Source organism: Squalius cephalus (assembly GCF_949319135.1).
Source record: "Squalius cephalus genome assembly, chromosome: 3".
In the NCBI taxonomy this organism is placed as follows: Eukaryota; Metazoa; Chordata; class Actinopteri; order Cypriniformes; family Leuciscidae; genus Squalius; species Squalius cephalus.
The window spans coordinates 49,305,195-49,327,123 of NC_137124.1; the positions used below are offsets into that span (position 1 = coordinate 49,305,195).

The 21,929-nt window shown below is 38.2% G+C and overlaps 1 protein-coding gene and 1 long non-coding RNA gene across 2 annotated transcripts in view; one reads left to right on the forward strand and one right to left on the reverse strand.

Moving 5' to 3' along the window:
* The window catches only part of arhgef40 (Rho guanine nucleotide exchange factor (GEF) 40), a 58,031-nt gene extending 46,788 nt beyond the window's left edge, over positions 1-11,243 (reverse strand). Inside the window, 6 exon segments of the mRNA XM_079867570.1 lie at positions 3-350; positions 555-791; positions 794-839; positions 3,935-4,042; positions 4,566-4,655; positions 11,078-11,243. Coding sequence (XP_079723696.1) covers positions 3-350; positions 555-791; positions 794-839; positions 3,935-4,042; positions 4,566-4,655; positions 11,078-11,080 — 832 coding nt within the window. The 5' untranslated portion in view covers positions 11,081-11,243.
* The window catches only part of LOC307155625, an 821,100-nt gene that overhangs the window by 595,608 nt on the left and 203,563 nt on the right, over positions 1-21,929 (forward strand). The gene's annotated exons all lie outside the window — the stretch shown is intronic.

Consider the following 21,929-nt stretch of genomic DNA (forward strand, 5'->3'; position numbering starts at 1 on the left):
ACCATCTGGTCCTCCTCGGGGCTCTAGCAACTCAACATAATCTCCAGCACCATCACCTACAAGGTGGTCATCACTGCTTCTGCGCAGACATTCTAATGTGGCCTCAATCTCTGCCTCATTCCCATCTGGAGGCAAGTCATCCTCTTCATCCCAAGACCAGGAATCATGCTCTTCTGAAGATCCGCCCCAACCAAGGACCAAACCCCCTGATGACAAGTCAGTTGGGTCAGGATTGTCTTGGAGAGGATCGGATGGATTGTGCAGGAGTTTAGGATAGACCACCTCTTCCCATGGAATACGGACCACTCCGTCACATGTACTCACCAGACAGGTGTCCAAACATCCTCCACCTACATGGCAAGAAAGTTTGAGAAGAACTGAGAAAGAGGCTCCGCCCTATGTATCATTTTAAAAAGGGAAATAAAAGCTTAAGACATTTTTTAGATAAACTAAAATTTTCTTTTATGTGCTGAACCTTTTTTTTACCACTGGTCTCCCATTTCACCACTCTCTGCCCTAACCACTGTCTCCTTATTCTTTCATTTTTGTCTTACCTTCTCTCTTGCAGCCACGCTCCTTGTTGATGCAATGTAGCCACTCAGAAGTAAACACCAGCGGGTGCTGTGACTCCGGCACTAAGACCTCCTGTACATTCCGCCCACCAGGTGCAAGGCACTTAAGAGCAAGGCGAGGACAACGTGTCGAGAAGGGGACCACCTGTAGGTAGAAGTCAGTACTACGCAGGAGTCTCCAGTCCAAAGTAGAGAGTTGTACTACTACCTTCTCTCCAAACATAGTGGCCAACCAGAGTGCAAGAAGAGACAGCCTAGATACTGAGACTGAAAGGAAGAGATAAATATTTCTTACTAAGCCTGTTTAATGTCATAGTGGACTAAAACAGTTGCATTAAAACCAAGCCTGAAATTTATCCAGTTTTTTACAAAACCTTAAAACACACACCTTTCACACATCTTTAAATCATTCAAACACAATAAGATGTAAAAAAGGTCTCAATTTGGTACAGGCATTCTGAGAGACAATCTTCTGTGCACACAGAATTTTACTTCATTACTGACTATTACTTGTCTTCAATAAGCTTACAAGAGTTGTATTTAAATTAGTTAGGTTAGTATTAGTTTTTGTTGCGGTTTCAAAATAGTTATCAAGAATTGTGAAATTCTAGTGCCAACTTATATTGTAGCATTCTAATAACCTTATTTCCAGAAAAATGGTGCAACACAATCACAGCCAATCAGTACACAATTGGGGCCAGATTTACTAAACAGGGCAAATTAGCATGAGAGCACAATTCCAAAAAAACACAGATGGGACACAGCCGGATCATTTCCATAATGGCCAACGCAATCAACTTAGAGCAGCGCAAATTAGAGTCTGTTTTAAGACATGCTTATTTTGGGTGGTAGGCCTAAATAATGGCGCAAATACCAGTAAATTGATGAAAGTAAACCCTAGTAAATAACCTTGCGTGATTCATTTAAATACTCTCCTCCCATAAATTTTGCATCTGAAAGGGAAACTCCTACAAAAGCATTTGCAATCAGGTCAGCCACAAAAATAACTGTGCCTAGAATATTCGGAATGTTCCGATCCAATCTGACTTCTGACCTGTAATGCTGCCTGAATCATAATCATACAGTGTTCGTTCGTTGGCCAGAGGAGAACTGCAACCCCCGACTGAGCCTGGTTTCTCACAAGTTTTTTTTTTTTTTTTTTTCCATTCTGTCACCTAATGGAGTTTTGGTTCCTTGCCAATGTCGCCTTTGGCATTTTTCTTGCTTAGTTGGGGACACTTAATATTCAGCAGTATTATTGACTGCCTGCATTGACACCATTATATGAGATCTGAACAGAGCTGGACGATGACATCACTGTTTTCTCCAGAGCAGCTATATATATAAATTAACTAAATTAATAACTTTTTTACAACAAAAATGAACCATCACTGAACTTACTTAAGCTGGACAATGACGCTATTTTCTTCTAGATCTGCTGTACAGCAGACACAAACTTTGTTGCATTATTTTCCTGTTATCACTGTAAAGCTGTAAAGCGCTATATAAATAAAGGTGACTTGACTTGACCTGGCCTTTTCAGCACTAATTTTTCACTGCGTGTCTTTAGTAAATCCTGAAAGTAGTTTTTTTAACGCCAAATGAGAGTTTGCACTGGTGCAAGCTGTTAGTAAATCTGGCCCTTGATGTTTAATGTACAGTATAGTCATGTGGAGCAGGATTTTAGACCAATGAAATGTTATTATAGGCATTGCTATTCTAGGGCATCTAACCCTTAATTGCCAAGAGGCTGCTGCTGATAACTGCACATGGATCTTCTTGGCTAGTGCAACATTGCTCATTACCTCAATTTTGTCTGCATCTTTAAATATTAAATTCTGTTATATATTACCACACAACTGAAAATCTAAACACAGATTCAAATGCTTTCTCTTCAGGCTATAGAGCCGATTATCCGATGACATGAATCCTTCCTGATCCGTGATCACTCACAGGATCATGATTAAATTATGTTGAGGAATCCATGCACCTCACCTCCTATATCATCCTCCCTTTCCTATTAAACCCCACCCTCTGCTTTATGGTCTGACATGTACATTGTACATGTCATTATATGGTCATATCTTCATCCCATCTAAAGAATGATTGTGAAGTTGTATTCCTTTTTCTTTCAGTGAACAGCCCACAATTTTCTCACTCTGATATTCCCTTCCTACCCTTTTTCTCAATGTGCCCCAGTGTTCGGTCTGTTTATCCCTCCCCCATTTCTCAACCAAACACTCATCCAGCCTTTCTCAGGCTCTAGTCTCTCTCTTTCTCACACACACATATGGTAAGAATTACCGTCATGACTCAGACTGAGGCTCTTGTCCCTGGCAGCTTCTCATAGCGACAATGAAAACAGAGTCGGCTGAGAATGCATGTGTGTCTTGTATTTATGCAAGTGTGAGAGTTTCATAGTGAACATTTAGCTTGTTTCTGTTTGGCTGCATATAAATAATTATCATGTAAGCGCAAGGGAAAAGTACTAAGTGATATTAGTAAGTGTGGTATTGCAATTGATCAGTAGATTTTTACATTTTTTGAAGTGTTTCTAAGGTGTTCTGGGTGTTTGCTAGAGTTTTGTGGGGGGGTTGTAGGAATTTGCTTACTGTCTCAAGCCAAAAAAAGCACATCTGATATTCTGGTCTCTTGATATGGTTCAGGTCCCTCATTCAATTTTAGGCTACATTTTTTTGTATAGCTGTTCAAATTGTTGTTTTGAATGTGAATTTACCAATTTACCCGCAGGCAATATAAAAAACAAAGACGAGGATGCAAGTTTTTAAACATTTATGATACAAGCCCTCATGTTTTGCTTGTCTATAGAGCTATCACTGTAATAATTATAAGTTCTGAAACATCACTATCCTTCCACTGATTACCTTTTGCAAATATCTTCATTACTTCAGGTATGTAAAATCTTTGAAGTGACTCCCATGAGCGCAGAAATATGACGAATGTTGCTCTAGAGTGACATAAAAGTCACATGAATTCCGATTTGACTGTTCAGACTGCATTGCAAAACATCTGACCTGTTTCAGATTTAGGAACACATATGGAAGTGGCCCAAATCAGAATTGAAAAAATCTGATTCCATGTGGTCTGTGCCGTTCGCACTGTCATGTGCGAAAGAAAACAGATTCACATGTGAGCAAAAAAATCGGATTTCGGCCACATTTACCTGCAGTCTGAACGCAGCCTAAGTCTATGGGATTTTTAATATCCACCAGGCAAAAAGATCTTGGTTTGATCCCTTAAAAAATAAAATAGCGCGCCTTTCCTTAAGAAACTGAAGTTTAATACTCTCTAAGTATGATCAATATGAGTAATAGTGATGCTTGCCTTAGCAGAACACTTACACATGCATGCTGCTGTAATCTATGCAGAAGATGCTTGGCAGGAATGAAGAAATCCAGCAGATATCTCAAGCTGTCATGCTGATAGGTGGACTCAAGTACGGAGAACACCTACATGACACAAACAAACATACGCTGTCATTTTAGAACAATTGTATGACTGGAAACTAAAACTAGTAAAAAAAAATGTCAAGACAGAATGAATGTTGGCTTTATGAAGACTTATACTGTATGTAGTTTTAACAATTAAGCAATGAGAACAAATTCAGAGTTCGAACTTGGTTACGAGTCTTGGGTAGTTTGCAAACTTGGGGAGTTTGAGGAGATTTTAGGTTTGGTTGCACTGGTAAATGTGGTTGCTAGGCAGTTGCTAGGGTGTTAATGATGTTGAATGGATATCAATAAAGTAAAAGTCTACTTTTTTTGGGGGGGGGGGGGGGGGGGGGGGGGGGTTGGGTATTCACTACATAGTAATCCATTAGAAAGGACAGTGCTGAGTTTGGCCGACAATGCTTGAAAATAAATTGTCAGAAATTGTCAATGAAAGATATGATATTGGGGATTTTTGTTTGTCAGCTTCAGGAAAACCAACAGCCCAATAATGAAGTGAGAAAGTAGAGATTGATGGTTTTACCTGAGAGAGGAGAGGAGGAGCTGTGCTTTCAAAAGGAGGATAGAGAGAGGATAGTGCCCCCTGCACACAGTCCTCAACCGCCTCTGAACCCTGAAACAGAGATTATATAAACAGAAGCTGACGAAGCGATTCACATGTTAGTCATCACAACCGACAGCTTGTTCTGCTCTTCCTCCTCAAAAACACAACTTCCTGTTTTGTGTTCCAGAGAGCATCTAAAAGTTCCTGTGGACCAAATGGTCATCATGACCTTTTTTCAACAAGAGAAATGAATTCAGAAACTGTATGTCTTGTGTCCCAAATAATATAGGCTGGCCAACTGTAAACTGTGAACTTACACTATGTACTCTGCCATACAGTATAGAACTTTATAAAAATAGTGTCAACTCAGGTGAAAGACTTAAGGTCTTAAAGTCTACTCGTACAACAAAATAGCATAAAATAGTGCAGAAGTATTTGAAATTGGGCATACCTACAGTAGCTTTCCCAACACTGACACATACGCCAGGGCTGTACAGTGTGTGCGACATATATAATGCATGTGCTATGAAAAAATCGATCTGTTTGGTGAATAAATGTAACACAGTAGCACGCATGCTATACAGTTTTGCTTGTGTGAAGTGAAAGTTTGTTGTGTGGTTAATCTACGGCTGCCCAATTAACCAAAGTTAAACCGAAATTAAACCGAAATTGCGATTTGGCTTAGTGCGATTAAGAAATCACAAGGGCTGCAATTCTTAAATGAATAAATAAATATATGCACAGAATTTCATGGTGGAGAACACCACTGTGGTCAGAGCAGATCGATCGGTTTGCAGTAAATGCTGCTCCATCTTTTCAAGCGCTGTGAGTTTGATTCACTTATAACGTGCATTTGAAAAAGCAACATGCGTAAAACTCGCATGCTTTTACTCCAAACGCACTTCATTACATCAGTCGAGTGCAGTGTTTGAAATAACTTCTTTTTGTGATCTGACATGGCTTTATATCACAGAATGAGGCATAAATTATAGTATTTTATAGTAGGGTCTATACAGTGATAAGGCTATGTCGATTAGCATTGCATTACAAATATACTTTATTCTTATGAAAATACTTAAAATGTCTAGAACACAGATAAAATATATGCTGTCCCAATTGTGTGTTTATTGTTTACTGTATTCATGTTTCATTAGACAACCATCTCTATCTGCGTTTTATTCTGCTGCAGCGATCTCTGGATGTAGGGATTTCCTGGAATGTCATAAGTTTTATAATTATTATTATTATATTATATTTTGTCTTAAATACTCTGTTTTATATTTTATAGTATTTTATACTTGTGGTTGTTTTCAGAGATGGTAACAGACATTTTATGTTACAATTTGTGTGGCCTGTACGCACGAAAAAGATTTGGGTCTCATTCATGAAAAAATTTGGTTTGAACCGTCCATAATTCCGTTCTTACATAGAAATGTGTTCTGCTTGTGTTTTATGAATGAGGCGCACTGACACAAGCTCGAAGACATCTGGGAAACACAGGATGACCAATAAGCACACAAGTACACGCACATGAACATTGATGTTTATTTTACTACTGTTCTGTCGTCATAGCAACCCTGTACACTTTCCTCTCGTTTATTTCTTCACTCTCTCCTTCTCTAAGGAACTACTTCTAAGTATCATCTGACAACAATTATGCCGAAGCGTCTTCACAAACACACAAACACTCTCAAAAGTCTCCCACTCAGTGAGCAGTGAGTGAAATAAACAAAAGATGAGGGAAAAGAGAGAGGGAAAGTCAGCCAGGAAGGCCAGCATGTTAGGGGTGGTGGGGAGGGTGAGGAAAGAAAAACAAACCGAGAAGGAAAATGGCAGGAAAGTAAAATGAAAAAGAATGCAAGAGAAACATAATTAAAGACAAAACGGGGGGAAACTATGATTTTTTTGGATGAAAATGGGGGAAGGTGAACATGCCACATGAGGATAACAACAAATGAATGCACATACTTAAGTAAGGCAGTATAAATGTTCGAAATCTAGCTAATCATCTTGTCCAGTGTAAGAAAAAACAATAGTATTCTCTTTCGGTTAGCTAGATAGGTCAGAATCTTTCCACTTTTCTATATACAGTTCACATTTGCTGCTCTTGCCACACAATGATAAGGACAGATTACCAGATATCAAACTCCATTCAATCACTAACACCATTGAGAAGTTATTAACACATGCATACTTTTTTATTTCTTAGTGAAAAAAAGAGAATGTGAGAATGGAAAGGTGTGTTTTATTTTTTTTTTCTATATATATTTTTTTTTTTTTTACCAGATTTTTGCACACATTTGTGCACTATATTCCATGTCATCTAATGCCAATGTCTTGTTTCCAGTCCAAATAGGGGATAGGGGGTAGGGGAGAGGGGGGGGGACAACATGTTTGGTCTAAAAATCCGTCATTTAAGCTCTGCTAGCTGTTTTTAAACACATCCTGGGTCGACACCATAGACAGTATAAGAAGGTCGACACCCCCTAAGAAATGTGTCTGATAATTCAGGACATCCTTAAGACTAATTTTTCAGACAAACCCACAAGTCAATACTGGAAAATCTGTTATTTTAAACATCCTTAGTTCAAGTGTTTCTGAAAATTGTTGTGTGAATCTCTCATTGATTGTGAGGAGTTTAATGAAGTATTAATACAACTGAAAAGTTTGCGATATGTTTTATCAAAATTCTGAAATCATGCGTGCATGTGTGTGACATTGTTATACTCAATTTCCTCTCTTTCTCAGCAGATCCTACTGGAAGAGTCAGTCGAGAGCGAGAGATACAGAAAGAGAGAGATAGTGAAAGACAGACACTGCTTAAGAACAGAATGATAAAATCCAGATGCAGGCAAATGAGGGAACAAAAGAGAGGGTGAATGGAGGAAAAGAGATAGAAAAAAATATTCAGTAAAAACTCTTTCCTCTTTCTAAGAGGAACTTCACCCACAGACACATCTGATCCAACAGTTTCTTTCGTCTTAAATCATGAAGTAAGTGATGTCTGCAACAGGTTTCTATTTGAAGACATTAGGAACTTAAACGTGACTAGCAGTCGTATCTCATACAGAAAGAAGTTCTAATTTAGACCATGTTCGTGTGTTATATTATATAGACGTCTGTGCAAAAAGTTGCATTCAAATACACTAATATTCAAAAGTTTCGGATTGGTACAAATTATTTTTATTTATTTTTTATCTCTAATGCTCACCAATACCGCATTTATTTGATCAAAAATACAGTAAAAACAGGAATATTGTGAAATACTGTTACAATTTAAAATTTTAAAAATAACTTTTTTCTATGTGAATATATTGTCAATGTTATATATAAGTTGAGTTTTCAGCATCATTATACCAGTCTTCAATGTCACATGATGATGTTTATCAGGATTATCTGATGAACAGATAAAGTTTGAAATACAAGCATTTATTTGAAATAGAAATCTTTTGTTAGATTATAAATGTCTTTACAGTCAATTTTGATCATTTTAATGTCCTCGCTGAATAAAAGTATTAATTTAATTAATAAAAAAATCTGACTGCCCCTAAACTTTTCAACGTAGTGTGTATGTGCTCATATGTGTTTATTTCCATACTCACGCAGATATATGCATTTAAAATCACATCTATCCGACAAAAACAGACCAAAATATTGATGACTCATCCTGCACCGCACCAATTAGCAAATGTCAAATCATGGTTCAAGTCTGTGATGACTAAAGTCACAGTATTTGCAATGCAATGAGTACTTTTGTTGCAATATGCAATATTACAGTTGCAATATTACAGTCTGAAAACAATGTGTAAATTAAGAAACAACTGCATTCACATACTTGTGCTGAATATATTTAAACCATTTCTGGCCTTTACATTGTGTTTGTGGTGCACAACTGACCTGTCCAATAAAAATCGTGTATGCATGTATCTACAGTGGCCCCGAGTTTTGAAACTCAAGCCTGCCTTGGACACTAAAATGTCTGAATGTCATTGCATAATAAAAACAAAGTAAGGGTCAACTGCAAACAAACAATGCTAGAGCTCCTCTCGACACTGACTTTGCTTTTTTTCATAATTTTTTCTTCAAGATCTTTGAGTCAGCTGGTGTTTTGCTGATTTTTAGAAGATGTATAAGTCAGTTGTCCTCAAGTTCATACAGGTGTCCTTGCAAGTGTAGTTCATCACTTTAACGTGATCACTTATGAACGTGTTCCACTAATCACCAAAAAGAGGCACAATAGTTTTTTCTACATGGCAATGTGTTACCATTGCCATTGCCAACAAACTCTCTTTTTGTGAAAGGTTTTGCCTGTGCCGTCTTTAAAGTAAAGGACACATTGGTTTGAAGTTTTGTTATCTAATGCAATGACATTTTATTATAAGGGTGGCTTAAGCATAAGATAAAATTTGTGTGCATGTGTGTCCTCCTATTTGTTGTGCATTTCACTTCTACCCTAGCTTGTGTACTAATATTATTTATATTTATATATTTTAAACTTAGACATTGTGCACTATGAATTGCTTGTGACATTCTTCATTTGTAAATCAATTTGGATAAAACCATCTGCTATATTAGTGTACGAGTTTGTAAGTGTGTATTGATGTATTTTTCCGTGTACTCTCACCTCTCCCAACTGAAAATGAATCATCTGCCTCTATTTGAGGTCTTATGTGGAAAATGCAACTTCACCCAAACCACCATCACGTCTTTTCATTTCTCTTTACTTTTCAAGTAAAACAGTCTCCCTCTCTCTGTCTCTATATCCCAGCCAGACTGCTCCACCCTGTCCCACACACACCAAACACTGGCAGCAGCTGAAGTCACATCAGCATTCGGCCCTCATCTGCCTAAGTTTGTTTTTGTAAACATGCCAACAGATGGACAGTAACAAGCGTCTGTGGGTGTTTGGGACTGATGCAGGACGTCCAGAACACCGCAATAACCTCATTACAGCTGATTAACACTATTATCACGTATTATCTGTGTGTAATGAGCTCACAGAGCCATTCAGTCACACTGTGTGAAAGTCATGGAAACCAATTACAATATTTAAAATGTACCATTCTGTTCAGTTTGTTCTGTTTATTCCTATCCTTTGTTTAAAGTATGCAATTCTGTTCATATAATGAAATGATGATTGAGAGACGTACAAATAAACAATCCTCAAAAGCCTGATGAATCATATTTGAAACTCACATTTTAACGGCTTTTCTAAAAGAAAGAAATGTAAATCGGCTTAGCAATTCTATTATTTTTGTTTCACCACAGACTTCTTCCATTCGTTGAACTTTACTCTTAATAAGTTTTAACTATTCTGCTATCAAATTACTCTATTCTATTAGTTCAACTTCCCTTAATTCTATTATATTTATTTTATTTGTACTACTCTTTATGTTTTATTTCACTAATAATCTTGTCTATTCATATGAAACTATGTGAAAGTCATGGAAACTAATGTAAAAGTTGTATATAAAAGTTGTTTTATTTCACTACGCAATTTGGTTACATTCATTAATTGTATTTTATCCAGCTGTTCTATTCTATTAGTTCCACATTCTCTTATTCATCTATGCACTTACTATATTTGCTTCAAGTCAGACTTATTCAATTATATTCAGATACTCTAATCTATTCATTAAACTTTACTCTTCTAATTCATTTAACTTTACTTTTCTAATTCATTTTTTTAAATAATTCTATTTTATTGGTTTAACTAAACCAGTATTCAACCGTTTCGTTTAAATTACTCTATTAGGCCTATATTAGTTTTACTTAACTCATATTCTATTCTATTCTATTCTATTCACATGAAACACGGTCATAAAAAAGTCCAGAAACCATGAAGTCCTGAGTTTGATAAACATCGATGTCCAGCATTTTTTTCCTCATAAGTTCAGAAGAGATGAGGGGGAATTCCCACCTTCAGTTTTTCCTACTGTATTCTTATTTACCATAGTATCCATGGTTTCTTTCCACCTAGCCTAACTGCAATATTATCAGCACTGTAAAACCGCAGTAGCCTACAATAATATGGGATCTCTTCAGTGTGAGAAGCTTTCAGAACATTTTTGTCATTTTATTTTGACCACCCCATACATTAAACTGTAGCTAGTAGCAGAGGCATTTTGACCAGCAATGTGGTAGCCTACATTTCTGTGAGGACGTATTCCTACTGTCGTTTCAAACAAAAAGAGACCGATTACTTTTAAATACAGCTATGAATGAAGATGTTCTAACATACTGAACGAAATTATGGACGAACCATCGATTCCAGCATAGGCTACCCGAAGTAAAAGTTCCTCTAAAAAGTCCTCATTAAGGTCGATTTTGTAACTTTGTATCAGCTATCGCACCATTTCTGTAACAGCCTCTTTAAGATTAATAGTGTTTTTGTTTTGTTTTTTTATTATTATTTTATATTCGTTTTGGATAAAAAAAACATTGCTAATAAATGTCAAATGTAAACATTCCCGAAAGACAACTGGACTCACCATCACTTCACGCGACCGTCCGGACTGACTACATCTCTCTTAATTCTGTTTCTGAACATCCACATCAGACAAACGATCCCTTTGCTCGAATTAAACCTTCGCTTCGGTGTTTTTCAGTCTGAAGTTTTGTGAAATGCGGGAGTCTGATGGTGGAGGGAGGGAGAGAGGCATGTCAGTCCCTCCCATCTGCTGAACAAGAGCTACAGTGAGTCGCAGTCATTCTTTCCACTGTCCTCCACTGCCATCATCTGCATAAAGAAACACTGACCATTCTGATTTACTCGAGTTTTGTAGTTGATCAATATGCATTTTGTACATTTAGTTATGATTATTTATTAGCCTATTTCGTGTCAGATAATTTGTGACCACTAATAATTTTGTGAAATTTTGACACGGTGGAATCTCCTTGTAAATTCACTGATTTAGATCAATACTGTATGGCACAAACACATAGCCTACCGTTATTTAATAAAAACATGAGAAATGTCTCCATCTGGTGGTCAACAGTAAAAATTACATTATGGAGAAGAGAAATATGCTTAACCTTAAAGGGGTCCTTGATTCTGATTTAAAGCTGCACTGTGTAGGATTTACTCCCATCTAGCAGTGAAATTGTATATGACTACCAACTGAATATTACTTTCTAGCTCCTCCCATTCCGAAGGCGTTTTAACACCTACGGTGGCCGTATTATTTCAAATCTGCCGGCAAACGCGAGCAAATCTCCCTCTCACATTCGTCACGGTGCCACTGCGTGTAAAAACGCGAAAGGCGAAGCTTGTATGTCCCTCTTTGTCTAATGTATTTTCAAGATGGATGCGCAACATGGCTTCCGCCATTCGAGCGACTCGCTCGTATGTATTCTAAATGGCAGATTATACACTTACGAGAATACTTAATTAGTTGGTTGAAGTGTTTACACATTAATGAGAATGTATAATTTTGAAATAACAATGTGTTTTTTGCTAAAAATCAACTTAAAATATTACACAGTGTAGCTTTAACTTTTTTACCTTTAGATAGTGTGTAACAGTGGCGGCTGGTGCAAAAAAAGCACTAACAAACTGAATTATTAATGCAGGACTGAATGTAGGCTAATTGTTAAATAATCATTTAACAGTGATAATAATGTATTATTACTGCTGAGCTAAAAATGGAAAATTCAGCATTTAAAGCATGCCATAAGGTATAGGGTTGGGCAATAGGCTATAGCCAAAAAAAGCTGTATTTTTGGGCTAATGTATAGTACGATGTATGGTATAATCTCAGTTTTGTTTTGTTTTTTTCTATTTTAATTAAAAAAGATCTGAATTTAATAATAAAAAATAAAAAAATCATATCCTGATCTATATTCTCCTACAATGTTCATATTGAAGGCCATGAAAACAAAATGAATGTAACCTCTATTATGTGCAGAAAAAGTCAAATCACATTACATTCTAACATTGTATCATTAAAATCTAAAAACAAAATAATGCTTTTTAAAGAAGACATTAAATTGACCAAACAAAAACTGAAAATAAATAAAAACAAAACTGTTTTATTTTTAAAACATAAAAATACTCTATAGCCTAGGTTTGAAATTCTATAGGCCTAGCCCATGTTCCAACAACAACAAATATTCAACAACAAATATTTCAGCAAAATATATTTATCTTTTAGTGTATATTTTTGTCAGAATTATTGCGCTCATATTCTATTGTGCTCCATCTGCGGCGCTTGTTCCCATGGAGCTTGCTGAAGGCTCGTCCACTCCTGACAGCAAAATGGAAATATTTGCTTTACTTTCGAACATTTACAGATGGAGAATATGTCCGTGAAATGTAAGTTATGCACTGAGGAAATTATTGGATGTCACTTCAGCTTAAAGATTATCAATAGAGGTATATTTGTCCCCACCAATCGCTACACAAGTTAAGGTTGCGTATGATGACGAAAGTGCATTGCAGTGCCTGCAGTTCGAAAAAAAAATATCTTTGTATGAAAGTCTATGGGAACACTATAGGCATTACTCCACAGAACGCGACTTGACGCAGATTGGAGGCAGAGATGGCTAGTAACTCTGTGGCTGAATCATGGGCTGAATGTAAATGTGATTGAAAAGTCCCTTTCGCACTTTGGTGGTGGTGCGTCGCCCTATCGTCATAATGAAGAAACCGCCCCTGGTGTGTAATGTTGCTGTTTGAGGATATACAATCTGTAAAGTTACGACTCTCAAAGTTCAATGCAAAGAGATATATTTTCTTTTACAGAAAAGGCTTTTTAAATACTACAACAAACGGCTGGCAGGGACAACAATGAGCTTCTTCCCGGGTTGTTGACATCACAAACCCTAAAATTTACATAAACCCAGATCCCTAGCGGCACATGAACCAATCATCTCTACTAGCTAATAGTAAATAAAGACAAATGAACAATGTTGAAAGATACAGTACAACTTACCGAAATATAATAGTAACATAATAGAAACATAATAGGCTATGGATCAATCAGTGTTTTTTAACCGCGAAAAGATGTCAATAAAACAGCTGGAAAACAATTAGGGAGAGTGTGGTGATTTGTGCCAGGGGGGAAGTAGATCCACCCTTGTTTCTGGAAAACCATAGAAGAAATTGGTCATGTGACCACATAATTTTGAAAAGCCATTGTAACGACTGTATGTACTATATGTACCAAAAAAATATTTAAACTTCACTCTGGGATCTGTGGTCCCATCCCCCAAACAGGGCAAGAAGGTCCTACCACGATCAGATAAGTTGGTTTTATGCAGGGGTTAAATTGGGATTTATTATGTGGGGGGGCTCTCCCTAAGGGGGTCCAGGGGTATGCCCCCCCCCCCCCCCCCCCCCCGGGAATGTTTTTAAAAAAATAAACCATTAAATGGCATTTTCTGGAGAGTTTTGTGCAAAGAAATGGAGAAATTGAGTTTACTTTACTGAAGTAGGCTACATTTTTTACGTAGTTGTATCTTTACCTATCTGTACTTTACTTAAGTAGAATCAATAGTGCATATGCCTACTTTTGACTTTTACTTCATTACATTTTTCAGCAATTATTATACTTTCTACTCCACTACATTTCTACAACGTTTCATTAAATTTTCGTTACATTTTCTGATCAGTTTTTCCCCTGCCAAAACAGGGATTGAAAAAAATCTCCTGTTTTCGGGTGCTGATGCGGTGGTGACGCGTTCATGTAACATGTAAGGGTGGCGCTGCCAATAAAGCACCTAAAAGCTGTCACTAAAAACCCTCAAAATAATGATTTATATATATAAGTAAAATATAGCAAGAAGACATTTTAATTGTTTATTAATAAACAAGTGTTTTCTGTGTCAGTGCCCTGCATAGATGAAGTTGACGATGCTGACTCGCGATCTTCGCAGTAGATGACTTCGCAGTCATACGGATTACACAAGCAGCAGTCTGTTTTCTTTCGTTTTGAATTGTTCTGTTTAAAAGAAGACATTTCAAGCTTTCTATAGATATTTCTCAGGTCTGTCAGGCAAGTAGGCTACCTTACGCTGAGTTTCAGTTCATTTATGAGATGAGCTCCAGTTCACGTGCCAGCGCCTCAGTGTCGTGTTTATCTATTGTCTGCTATATTTACTTCTTAATTTTTAAATCCTGGCAATTGGTTGATGAAACATTGATTAAAATTAAGATATCATTAATACAAAGCGAAATTCATTTTAAAGAAAGGCTTTGTGCTTTCTGTTTGAGGTCTCAGTGAAAGTTTTAAACAGTCTTTTAGTGCCGCTTTCAGAGCGGTCATGTCCGTAACGGAGAACTGTCCCGTCCGTAACATTGTTTTTTCCTCATAAATGCGAACATGAAAAATAAAATAAAATGAATATGTTATATTCTGTGGAGAGCCGACCCTTTTTCATCCGGTGGGTAGTACTTTGGTTTGCGCAGTGTAATTCACAGAATTACAAAAAAATATTTTGCCACCTAAAAGTTAAAGATTTTTTTGTCACGTCCACGGCATGTGTAGCCTATTTCCCTCATATTAAATATAAAACGCATGTGTAGACTGATATTTTTCTAATGTCTGGACTCCTTTATTAAGGGAGTATGGATATATAAACAGTTTCAATATTAAATGCATTTTCTGAGAATTTATATTTCAAGCTTTTACTGCAAATATTATATAGGCCTACATCAGGGGTCACCAAACTTTTTTCTCTGGGGGCCACATTATCGTTCCTGACTGTGATGAGGGGCCGGGGCCGGGTCAGCTATATAACATAGAATTGTATGACCCAGACCAAAATGACCATCAGCAGGCCTCATTGTGTAGTAGAGATTACTAGCCTGGCACAGCCATCCCCACTACTATATCCACACTACTATATCAACACTTGATTCCTGGCACATATTTGTTTATCTTTACTAGTGGTTTGCAAAAGTTGTAATCGAGTCTTCACACTTTGTTTTATTTAAAGTTATTCTTCACAAATAATCGTTGGTCCACTGTTCTTTGAAAACTCTGCACTCTCTTTTAGGGGTGGAACGGTACACAGAAGTCACGGTTCGGTTCATACCTCAGTTCAGACATCACGGTTGGGTACAATGAAGGGAAAAGCAAAACAAAAATGCAGAAGGCTTGTACATGTCTCAGGCTGGACCACCAAAAGAAAAATAAATGTCTTAAGCCTTGTATTTTTTTTTTAAATAAGTTTTATTAATAAAGTAAAGGCATAGAACCAGTTTATTTGTAGTGCACTGACAATAGTTTTATATAATTAGTTCATTAATTCAATTAATAAAAATACCTTGATATGTTTGGTAATTGTACCTGAATTAATTGAAAATGAATCTGCTACATTTCAGATTAATATATTTGTTTTCCTTAAAAATGTAATTAACAGTAACTTAAACACTTTGCAGTTTGAATGATGTCCTGCAAAAACTAAATGACGGAGTATGTTTTTATGTTTCCACTGTTCGATCGCGGCCGCGCCACACACACACACACACACACAAATATAAGTAAACACTTTACGACTTTTCGATCGCGCCCACACCTCTCTCTCAACATATTCCAGCATTGCAATCTTTACACCGCAGCCTGCTTCAGAGCTTCAGAGCTAAGGCGGAGCTACAGATTAGGTGTCCCTAAGAATCCGTGTATCTAACAGTAGTTCCGCATTACATTAATTAAATTGCACGCAAGTTTTATTTATTTTTATACCGTGTATTCTCCATGTAAATGTATGCACCAAACTGTGACGCCCGTACCATGACATACCGTCCATGACGACTTTTGGGGATTGCCTCATAGGGCCGGTTCAAGTAGTGGGGGGCAGAGGGGCTGGGGGGCCAGTCAAAGGGGGGTGGCGGGCCTGAGTCGGCCCGCGGGCCTTAGTTTGGTGACCCCTGGCCTACATTATATGATGCGCTTTTATTCTTGCTAATGCTTTTAAACCATTCAAGCCATATCTTACTTATTTTATAAAACTTTAAAAGCGGAAAGCGCATCACTCATTCCTGGGAATACATTTGACATCACAGTCTGACCTAGACGGAAATAAATATCCTACGCCAAAAGTACCAGAGAAAAAGTCTCAGCTGTGCTCAGATTTGTAAACCATACAGTTGCTTTGGTTTTTCAATCCGTACCCGTTTCGCCCTGTGGCTCAAAAGTGACACAACAAAAATAGGGACACACGAGAAAGCCAAAATAGAATGCAAAATTTATTAACAAAATTAAAAACTATACAGAAAAAAAAAACTTACAAGGTAACAGTGAACAAATTCATAATCCGTGCACGCTTTCACAATCGTTGTTTTGTAAATCGTTCCTTCGCAATAGTTGTTTGTAATAGGCTATTCAGTTCCTGTGAAAAATTGTGAAATACTGTTCCATAGGTGAAGTTACACAACAATATGGTGATTGATTACATAACAATATTTGGACGTAATATTCAGTTCCAGTGAAAATCTGTTCCAGTTAATGGAGTATACACAGGTGATGTGTAATATTCAGTACCAGTAAACTCCTCCCGCTGAAACAGTTTCTTATAGTAACTGAATATTACACAACATCACCTGTTCAGTTTTGCAAACTGTACTCACAGATTTGTGGCCTATACCTTAGTTTAGAAATCTGTTTTTCTGTACATTGATTTGTTGTGTATTGTTAAGATGAAGACAACTGTCTTAACTGAATTTTTCTATGATTTGGCGATGGGGTGTGTAATGTATAGATGACATGAAACCGCGTGGTTGAACTGAAACCCCCCCAGGTCTCCCGTATTTTGGTACCCAAATGTTGACAGGTATGCCATAACGCTGGAATAGGGGTTATGCGGAACATACTTCCGGGTTCTACAAAACGGGTATAACTACTTCCGGTAGTCAGCTACTGAGGTAAACACAGCGTGGAATGGCGAACTTTTATAGCCGTTGTTTACAGGAGCTACCCATTCTATCCATTACAGATGTACATCGTATTGACAAACGGACGTCCAGAGCCCCGAGTACTCCGTTAGATAAAGGATTTAAGTTTGTACGCCTCCTCATTTATTCATGATTATGAAGGTATGTAAGTTAGTATATGTAGTTTTTGCTAATGGCACCCGATGTAGAGTTAGCTAACTATCAGTAAGTTAGTTTAGACTTGTATGCTATCAGTAGTTTAACCTTTTATATTTGCTTGCAGACGATTAAAACAATCAAATGAAGACTGCAATTTATTTTTTTATAAAAAAAAAATTTCTGATACTTAAGCATTCGTGACATTTTAATTAAAACAGAAATAAGAATTGTATTCTAAAAAAGCGCAAAATAAGTTACCTCAGAGATCACCTACCGCTGCAGATGCGTACCGAAGTGCAAACCGGAAATGCTTATACCTGTTTTCCGGTTCGAACGTTGGGCGTTCCGCATAACCCCTATAGAGCTGGTAAGTCCCGCCCATCCGTAAAACCCCAAGTGGACCTCTAGATTGAAAAATCGTCAATGCAAGTGAATGGGAGAAAATAATTATTTTCTGGTCCCGTTTGAATTGTGCCATGAATGTTCACATATGTTGTCTGTGATTTTTTTATATAACTTTTCATGTTACGAGTTTGACAGTATATGGTATGATTCTTCGGCTAGCAGTTGTGGAAAAGACATAACGAGAAAGACTACATGTCGCCTATGTGACGTCACCCCATAAAGTTGACTTACCCGTGGTTTTCGCCAACCTCAACGATTTTGTCCTCTCCCTGAAAGAAGGCGGTGAAGTGCACCAAAGACACAGCCATGTTTAGCGGGATCCGTGAGATAGTGTCCGTGTGCTAGTGGTGTTGACGTTTCAAACGCGTCGAAACCAGCGAAGAGTTGTAGTCCACAAAGCGCTCTCACACAAAGTCTAACCGTATCAAACTTCTACCCGCTAAATTGTAGCATTCTTTAAACGAAAAGTTATATAAACAATTCACAGACAACATATGTTCACATTCATGGCAAAATTCAAACGGGACCAGAAAATAATTATTTTCTCCCATTCACTTGCATTGACGATTTTTCAACCTAGAGGTCCAGGGGGATTAGCGGAAGGGGCGGGACTTACCAGCTCTATTGACATCACTTGATTACACATTGTATTACCTTGTTATGATATAGTGACTCATACAATGTGCCAAACATATTTTCCTTACCTTGTCATTCAAGGCCAGGGCACTTTTTGTACAACCAACGTTGTGCTGAACTTGACAAAATTGATCTGCAGCGGCGGCCAGCAGCTCGTTTTTTTTTTTTTTTTTTTTTCAAGGCAGTAGAAGGTTCTGGAACTTTTGCGCGCTTCCACATCCCGCGCAACTACGGATCTCCCAGGAACATTCATTATATATTGCTGTGTACATTTATCCTTGTTGGAGTTCTGAGTAGTAGCCTACCTAGATGCGCATGGTATGAGCGAGCGGTGCGCGATCATGGTCGACTGACAACGAGATTAAGCAGCTGAACGAGAATACGGTCGTGTTCCGATTGTTCTCATCTCAGCTCCGCCGAGACAAAATAGACATGCCATTTCAAAAATCTTTCATTTATAATCAGAAATATGTTTTCAAAGGCATCACTTTCATCAAATTTTATGTGACATAATTTCCAGTAGGCAACTGACTGCAAACAGGCACATCAGGACACAAACGAGCAGGCTTATATGTGCCGGGGCTGAGCCCCGGAGAGCCCCGGCCCAATTTAACCACTGGTTTTATGGGTGTAAAAGAATGTGACCACATGCTCAAGAGAGAGACAATGGGAAGACAGAAACAATCTTAATACAGACTGTGTGAATGATTGACTGTCTTGTGTACTATTATGTATATACTATGGTATGTATTTCATTATACAACCAACCAACAGTCAATGTAACCTTACCTGTATCATGTCTCCTATCTAATTAATCCTCATTTAATGACTCACACTTTGATATACATCACCTTCTCTTAGAATGCAGTGTGGGTTTGTTATATCTATCTGAGCATTAATGAACAGAAAAGAGGTAAGGCAGATGTCTAACCACACTTGAGATAGTGTCATAAATCTTCCCCACAGAGGAAACTACCGCTAGAAAGTCCACCCTTCTCATTGGTCAAGCAAACCCGGAGAGGTGGGGCCTTTCTCAGGCTTTATTAGAGACAGTCCACAGTGACCGCCCTCTCTTAGCTTCTTCGCTGCTGGCCTCCACTGCTATTCCTCACGTTGATAATGGGGGGGGGGGGGGGGGGGGGGGGCCTGAGCACCGCCTGCCATGCCTTCATGCTCCCTTTTCTTCAATCCAGAAAACTGCAACCTTACCATCACCACGGGCAACGATCAACTCTTGGCATTCTCAGCACTTCAAGATGCCGTGCTGTCCTGCGTGGCTTCGACTCACAACAGCCATGTGCTCCCTCAGGAGAAAAAGGACTCTCTCAACCACAACAGTGTCGAAACCACCATGCAAGTTCATCATATCTTCTCCATCCAGCAGAGAATAAAACGACTACAACTTGTACAGTGACATTTGACACTCACGGACCCATCAACAAACTCAATTTTCAACCACTTTAAGAATTGTCCACTGCACACAGACCATGCAAGTAACAATTTAATGAGGTGCTCTGAAAATGATAAGCTGATGGTTCTTTTCATAGTTAAATAGATCTTTTCCATAGTTCTATTTCCTGCTTCCGGTTCCATATCACTCACCCTTTTACCTATGCATGTATGTATGTATGTATGTATGTATGAATATATGTATGTTTGTTTAGTTTAGTTATGTTTGTGATTTAGTTAATAAAACTTGTGCACAATATGTAGTTGGTTCTTATCTGCTTTCAACAAAGTTCATTTTACGATCTTGATCTTGTTACATGCTCTAAGCGCTGTACATGCTAAGAAATAATTATTTTTCAGTGGCCATGAAAGATACACTTTTCTTAGAATAAATGAATAATCAATAGAGTTCGTTGGAACTGATTAATTGATTGTAATATTAATTTAGCTACCTCAAGTTAATCTAATTAACTGACCAAATATTAATAATTAATCATAAATGGTAATTAGTGAGTTATTATTAATATTTCCCCTTTGAGCTAATTTGTTACAGCATCCATTTTACTCATCCTCCAAAGAAGAGAGACAAGCACATTTTAGCTAAAAAAAAACGTCAGGGGAAAGGACGCTGCGGAGCCACATCCTGCCCGAAGGGAGGTAACATGTGGAGAATACACATATGGACTGGCCGAAGGGGCAGTGCAACATATGGAATGTCACTGGGGTGGCTCCACCCGAAGGGGGAGACTACACCGACAGTGACGGCAGAGCAGACTCTACAGAGGGAAAGACACGGGCTCACCGCAGGGAGCTGGTCGTGGAAGAATACACATATGGGATCGCCGCAGGGATCACCACATATGGAACCCAGCCTAGCACAAGTTACACAAGCATACGAGCACTAGGCCTGGCGTCGGACGCTCCGCAACGTCCGACTGCCGAAGGGGTGCGGAGGAACTCACAGGGTTCGCCAATTGGGGAACTCGACTGGAGCAAAAAGCGCACGTATCCATTAGGGATGTCCCGATCCGATCACATGATCGGAAATCGGGCCCGATCACGTGTTTTCAGACTCGATCGGAATCGGACGTTACCTCCCGATCAGGACTCGGATATATATATTCTCATTATTTTTTAACACATCAATATTTATGCGGTGGCACAGAGTTACGCCGGTTTCACACTGCACGTTAGTAAGCAGCGCAGGAGCAGTGCGTATGGTGAGCAGGAGCAGGACACGCGCGTTTTGCTTTCACACTGGCAGCGTTTGTCACGCGCGGCTGAACCGCGGGTTGTGTAGGCTACAGACAGAGTAGGCTACTCCATAATGGATAAGTTGGCATTGCTTTTTTTCGTTTTCAAATACATTTAAGAGAAAAGATTTGTCAAGAAGCTTATTTTATTAATAATTTCATTTATATTACTTTTGTTTCATCTTTGATTTTATTGTTATGGCAACAAGTTTGTTTTTGGACATTTGTTTTCTTTTTAAATTGCTGTTGGTCATTTGATTGACTGTTTAAAACACAATAGATATCATCAATGCACTTTTTGGATAAAACTGCGGTGTATTTTGGCCATGATCAATGTATTGTCACTTTAATTCAGCAAAAGCGGCGCAGCAAAAATAGACTCGGCGCCGGAACGATCGCGGCACTGCTGCTTCTGCTCTACTACGCACTGCCGCGCCGCCTCTGCACGCGGTGTGAATGCTCTAAAGCCTGGTTTAATCTGGTAACATGGGCGGCGAAAAAAAATACGCGCTGCACGCTCTGCTAATAACAGTGCAGTGTGAAACCGGTGTAACGCCGGTTTTACAC